We start from the raw sequence: 7,160 nt of genomic DNA, 5'->3' as shown, positions 1-7,160 counted from the left end.
ACAGACTGACTGAAAGTTATGGAATATCTATAAAACACTGCTTCTTAAGGATCCTCTTAAAGGTCCATTTGGTTCCTATAAATCATTTATCTGGGGGGCCCATGGAATCCTGTGCAAGAACCTTCTGAGTTTACAGGTCCATTTGGTTCCATTTGTACTCTCTCTGGAGTTAAATTAACACTGAGGATTGTTCCTGTGTATAGTTGATGGAAGAGAACATTGTGCACAGGGCTGTAGCCTGACATTAAACACAACTGTATGTCCTATCCATAAGTGTACAATTATGACATATTATTACAATGCTTTATGGAAACTCAAGTGTACCATTATGAAATATTATGCTTTATGGAAACTGGTGTTCTCAAAGCCCATTGGCTGTCTGTCCTGGCTGACATGAATCTCCTCTGTACATACAGTGTTTGGATTGTTTTTTTCTGATTTGTATTATTGTGTAATTTTTTCATGCTATATTGATGAATTGAATACATAGGACCACAATGGAAACACGTCCGTCCCCAGGACTTTCTTTGTGTTATCCTTTTAGCTTTAATGTCTGACAGTACCTCTGTGCTGTTTACATTTACTGTATGACTAATACTTATTCAATCAATCAAACCATCAAGTGACTGCATACAGTGATGGACAAAGTATAGAGTCAAGTTTTCAAAAGTGCAAATTACAAAGTGTTCTTTCTTTTTATATCAATGCATTTGCTGTAATGAAATTTAGAACAGGGGTCTTCAACCTTTTCAGGCCAAGGACCCCCTAGCTGAGAAAGAGATGAAGCAGGGACCCCCTACTCTATATTGTATACAATTGTGTTTCAGATTCAACTATATTTGTTTACGTGGTCTGCTCTTTTTTCCCTCTACACCAATAGCTCTTTGCCAAAAATAGCAGATCTACAAGCTCACAACGCCTCGCGCTGCGAGGCGTTGTGAGCTTGTAGATCTGCTATTTTTAGCTAAAGTTCTCCTCAGAAAAGGGATGCTAGGGTTCAAGTGGTTAAGGTAAAAAAATATATATATCACACAAAGATTTTGGCAGACCCCCTGTAGTAACTCTGAGGACCCCCTAGGGGTCCCGGACCCCCTGTTGAAGACCTCTGATTTAGAACATGTCCCAAATCATTTTCAGACATTTTCTAAAATAGCAGATCTATAAGCTCAAATGCGTTGTGCATTGTGAACTCATTTGCTATTCCCCCCTTCAGTGGTTGATTCATAATCTATACTCTTGTGTCCCAAGAGTCGGTTCCTAGAAATGTAGTGGAGTAACATTTTAATAAAGGGCGTTAATTTACAACAAATAAACCACAAAAATATGGAGATGAGAGGATTCTGCCCGACAACAGCGATAAGTAAATGTCCTTAGTTACCGTGTCTACCAGTGACTGTATATATCCTTAAAGGAGAATTCCGGTCATTTTAAGTGTTATGTTTGATGTGTGTCAAATCACTTACCAACGTAGAAATGAAAATCGCGTTACTCGACAGATCCCCCTGTCAACCCCCACCGTTGCCATGATACTCCTATCGTGGATAGCCCAAATTCGCCTATTTTAACAAATGTAAAGTCTGTTTTTTCTCCTAGTACTCATTGTGGAGTCCCATGATAACGTAACAGGCGCTAAAACTCCCGACAAGCTAACGGCTAATAACAGAACGAGCTAACGCTGGGGCTGCTTATCTCTCTGCATGGCAGCCCCAGGTTGCCAGGTCGGGAGAGAAACCAGCAACCAGCATTAGCTCGTTCTGTTATTAGCCGTTAGCTTGTCGGGAGTTTTAGCGCCTGTTACATTATCATGGGACTCAACAATGAGTACTAGAAGCAAAAAAACAGACTTTGCATTTGTTAAAATAGGCGAATTTGGGCTATCCACGATAGGAGTATCATGCCAACGGTGGGGGTTGACAGGGGGATCTGTCGAGTAACGCGATTTTCATTTCTACGTTGGTAAGTGATTTGACACACATCAAACATAACACTTAAAATGACCGGAATTCTCCTTTAACAGTCAGAACCCCACCAGACAAAGAGATGTTTCTATTTTTGTCAGCCTTGTGGTGTGTGTGTGTGTGTGTGTGTGTGTGTGTGTGTGTGTGCGTGTGCGTGTGCGTGCGCGCGCCCGTGCGTGGGTATGTGTGGATGAGTAGACGATTTTCCCCAGGAGATGATTGACCTAGAAGCTGCTGCTGACGGGGGGGGGGGGGGGGGGGGGGGGGGGGGGGGGGGGCCTCTCTCTCCTCTCCATCAAACAATACAACATGCAGTGTGACTGTGTGAGACACATCTATGAATGACTCTATGAGCGTTTACTCTCTGTTAGAACCTCCACAAAAATGCCTTAATGGCATCGCATCATTTATCGCATAATCAGCCAAATGGAGCAGATTATGCGGGGTCCATTCTTTAAAAAAATAATGGCATATTTCCGCGTAAACTTCCTGTGTATTTCGCAACTTTTTGCATATTTCTGTTTTTTCCTGATTTTTCCTCATATTTCACAACTTTTCACATATTTCGCAACTTTTTGCAACTTTCCACAATTTCACCGCATAAAATCACATGAAAACTCAGTATATTTCATGCAAAATCAAGGATTTTATGGCACATAATCAAGGATTTTTGCCCACGTTTTTCTGGAGGGTGTACTCTAACCTGAGAGAGAGAGAGAGAGAGAGAGAGAGAGAGAGAGAGAGAGAGAGAGAGAGAGAGAGAGAGAGAGAGAGAGAGAGAGAGCATGAGGTATGATAAAGGGTTCGAGCCCCTCCTTTATAAAGCCACATCCTTACCTCCAGACCTGTGCCAGCTGTAGTAGGTGGATGACGGACTGAAAGATCCACATACACACCCTGCAGCAGCGGACCCCCCGGGGGGGCCCTGCTGCTGCTGCTGCCGCCGCTGGCCCCCCGCGGGCCCCCGCCGCCCCGCCGCCCGGGGAAGGCGTCGGCCCGGCGGCCGCATCGCGGCCAGCGCCCCGCTGATGAGCGGCGGCGCTGTCCTTGGTGCTGAAGCTGCGCTCATCGCCCTCCGCCTCCCCCGGCTCCTCCTCGCCTCCCCGCACGGTGATGCCCCCCCCCTCGGTGCCGCTGCTCTCCCGGTGGTCGTAGCAGAACCAGCGGAAGCTCAGCGCCTGGACCACGACGGACGGGACCACCACGAACACCAGGGTCAGGCAGAACCAGCGGTACTCCTGGCGGAGGTAGTAGTCCGCGGCCAGCCACAGGTCCGAGGCCCCGTCCGAGAAGAACACCAGCAGGGCGGCCAGCGTCCAGCCGCAGTCCGCCACGGAGTAGCTCTTCTCCGGAAGGGGCCGCTGGTCCGCGGCGGCGGCCGGCGGGGGGGGAGGGCTGCGGTCGGCGGGGATTTCATGATGGTTCCTCGGCAGAGAAGATGAGAGGCAGACCGGTGGAGCTCCGTCTGATTTAGCGGCCATGTTTGTTGTAGGGAATGAATGAGAGAGAGAGAGAGAGAGAGAGAGAGAGAGAGAGAGAGAGAGAGAGAGAGAGAGAGAGAGAGAGAGAGAGAGAGAGAGAGAGAGAGAGAGAGAGATGTGAGAATGATGGAAAAGGGGGGAGGGGGGTCTGTGTGTGTGTGTGTGTGTGTGTGTGTGTGTGTGTGTGTGTGTGTGTGTGTGTGTGTGTGTGTGTGTGTGTGTGTGTGTGTGTGTGTGTGAGAGAGAGAGAGAGAGAGAGAGAGAGAGAGAGAGAGAGAGAGAGAGAGAGAGAGAGAGAGAGAGAGAGAGAGAGAGAGAGAGAGAGAGAGAGAGAGAGTAGGTGACTATACCACACGGTTAAATACCGACTGCCGACTGGAACAAGTGCTGTCATGAATCAATAATGATATTATGATATTTACAATATTTCAGTGGTCTCTCAACCTTTGTCATTTCAAGGACCCCCAGGACCAGGTTGATATGCATTAGACCCCCATTTAATGCCTTTTTTCTTTTAATCTCTGGGACCCCAATAAACACTGTAAAATCCTATTTTGGATTGAGTGTATCAAATGGAACCAAATGGACCCTTACAGGTCTGTAACTCTGAGAGTGTACAAATGGAACCAAATGGACCCTTACAGGTCTGTAACTCTGAGAGTGTACAAATGGAACCAAATGGTCCATTTTGCAGGGGGTCCCCAGCAAAATGTGTTAATAATGCTTCACAATCATTTTAACCCCTTCATACATATTGTGTGCAAATCTTTGAATGTATATCTTTCAAAGCGAACATTTTTAACTAAAATCTTTGCTTCTGGGGGGTCCCTGGAACTAAATATTTTGAGATGAGGGTCCGCGGCCAAATACATATTATTTTGGGGGTCCTTGACATGAAAAAGTTTGAGAACCACTGATCTAGCTCATTCCCTCAACAAGGTTGAAACACTGTCATATAATTTCCACAGAATGGATACACCAACAGTTTATCAGTTCATCAAAATGTCACCCCCCCCAAATCACTGTCAAATCTAAACTGGAACGACTTTGAGGAAAATATGTTCTCATCCCCAGTGATATTTTGAGCTGACAGACAGACAGACAGACAGACAGACAGACAGACAGACAGACAGACAGACAGAAGCACCTCAACTCCGCCCATCTCTTATAGCAATGTTCAGTGGTGGAAAAAGTACCCACATTCTTTACTTAAGTAAAAGTATCAATACTGCAATGTATAAAAGGTAGGGTAAGTAAAATGGGTCTATGTTCTGATAGTGCTCGTTACTATAGAGTGTCCTGTCCATATAAGGAGTTTCCATGTCTCTCCAGCTCTTTATAAAACAGAAAATGCATTTTCGTTTCAGTTTCAGTTTCATTTCCAATTTTATCCAATCAGGATAGAGAACTCAATCAGGATACAGATTAAACAAGTGGAATTGGAAGTGATGACACTAAGAAATGAGCATGCAAAATTAGAACTGGAACACTATAAAATGAAGCTTAAAATGGGTACTTTCTCCTGATTGGCTGAGATTTTGACACCTACCAGAAAATGAAGAGCTGGAGAGACGGGGAGACTCCTGTTACTGAACAAACACTCTATAGCAATGATTACTATCACAATATAGTGCTTTCAACACAATACTTTTTGTTTTAACCCAAAAATATCACTTACCCTACCTTTAAACCAAAAGTAGAAAGTAGCCTATACTCATTATGCAGAATGTCCCATTTCACACGTTCTCAAATGCATAAAATGTAAATCCTTTGAAAGCAGATCTACAAGCTCACAATGCGTCGCATTGCGACCCATTGTGAGCTTGTAGATCTGCTATTTTCAAATAGCTGAAATATATATAGGGCTGAAGTGGGTAATCTTTGTTTTGTAATAATAATCAAAATGTACAAAGTAACTAGTAACTAAAGTTTTCAAAAAATTATAGTGGAGTAAAAGTACAAAATTTGTATCTGAGATGTAGTAGAAGTAAAAGTACTGAAAATTGGAAATACTCCAGTAAAGTAAAAAATACCTCAAAATTGTGCCTAAGTACAGTACTTGAGTAAATGTACTTAGTTACTTTACACCACTGGAAATGTTATATTTCAAACATACACATATGGTCATAAAGCGACACAGGTTATGTGTGTGTGTGTGTGTGTGTGTGTGTGTGTGTGTGTGTGTGTGTGTGTGTGTGTGTGTGTGTGTGTGTGTGTGTGTGTGTGTGTGTGTCCTCATTAAAGCCACTCCATGCAGTCATATCATTCAGCCCTGAGGGTCCTAACCAGAGATGGTCTCCTTACCCATCACTGGCTTGATGAAAAGGTCTGTTCAGTTGGCCATCATTAGCTCTGAGGAGAGAACAGCACTGTCTTTATCTACACAGCCTTCCTTACTTAAGACATTAAGACTAATTATATTAAGAGCTTATTAACATTTAGAGTTTACAATCAACTCACAACCCGTTAACAAGATGACTTGCTTTTAAACATTCCCACTGTTAAATCTGAGCTGGGTAAAGACTGCCTTTCACTACAATGCCCCACATATGATGTGGAACTGTCTGCAATCAGTTTTAAAATTGGAGATTTCACTTGAACAGTTTGTTAAAAATACTCTGAAATCTGCTGTAGGCTATACTTGCATTTCTGAAATATCTGTTATCTTGTCATTCGTTTTGCTTAATTTGCTGTAATCAGGGCATCATTGAAAAGGATTGACCTTCCTGAATAAAGGCTAAATGTTTTTTTGTTTTCTCTTACATACACACTAAAGGTGAGATGCCGCCGTCATGCCTTCAATTCTTGATGAGTCACACCATGGTGGAAAAAGTACTTTTGTCGTTGTTTTCCTAAGACAATAATTTGATGGCCGGAGGAAAGATGCTGATGTCTCCGGTAGGTTATTTTGGGGGTGAACTATCCCTTTAAGATACTATATCCACATCCAATTTACAATGACCTCCATTGAACATCCCATTCATGAATCTGAAAAGTCCAAACAACAATAAACTAAGCTGTATGGACCGCTTGGGTCTGTCAAACACATCCACTGTTGACATGTAGGGTGTGGAATTGATAGAAAATAAGTCATTTTTTGGGGTGAACTACTCCTTTAAGAGCAGCTTTCTGTCAATAAACTCTTGATTTGTTTTTTCTGTGTTGGAGTTTGGAAGCGCTAAATCACTGAACCTTAACGTTATAAAACGAGTGCTTCCCAAACTCCACCACTGAAACAATCTCAACTGCCCCGAGTTTGACACAAAGTTGCTCAGAACATGTTTCAACTTAATCCAAAGACCTTGAACGCATCTGTGTCACTTTAGATTTCTTTGGCTATTCAAAAATAGCAGATCTACAAGCTCATAGCGCGGCACCGAGTGCCGCGCTATGAGCTTGTATATCTGCTATTTTTTTTAAATCGTGAAATTTAAAAAAAAAACATTTTTTCCCGAAAAACTGTTAGGATTTAGATTTTTTTTTGAAGCGGCCTCAGGTCTTAATGGGTTAAGACAGGGAACGCATCTGTGTCATTTCAACATTTCTTTGCCTATTCAAAAAAAGCAGATATACAAGGTCATAGTGTGCCGCGCTATGAGCTTCAGGGAAGCAATTCAGGGAAACAAATAAAAGGCTTCCTGCTGCAGAATTAATTAAATCACCTTCACCTTTTTTACATGAACAAGTTAACACTCAATAACTTAAAGCAAACACCAAAGAA

The 7,160-nt window shown here is 43.0% G+C and overlaps 1 protein-coding gene across 1 annotated transcript in view; it reads right to left on the bottom strand.

The window, feature by feature from the left end:
* Positions 1–3,439, bottom strand: part of xkr7a (XK related 7a) — a gene marked incomplete at both ends in the record, with an annotated part of 10,498 nt that extends 7,059 nt beyond the window's left edge. Inside the window, one exon of the mRNA XM_084070177.1 lies at positions 2,796–3,439. Within this exon, the coding sequence (XP_083926303.1) occupies positions 2,796–3,439 (644 nt within the window). The remainder of the gene's footprint in view (positions 1–2,795) is intronic.
* Between the last annotated feature and the right edge of the window lie 3,721 nt (positions 3,440–7,160).

The sequence above is a fragment of the Gymnoscopelus microlampas genome, assembly GCF_963454915.1.
Source record: "Gymnoscopelus microlampas genome assembly, chromosome: 10".
Taxonomy (NCBI): domain Eukaryota; kingdom Metazoa; phylum Chordata; class Actinopteri; order Myctophiformes; family Myctophidae; genus Gymnoscopelus; species Gymnoscopelus microlampas.
Note: the sequence above shows the minus strand (reverse complement) of the source record. Positions and strands in the feature narration are given on the sequence as shown.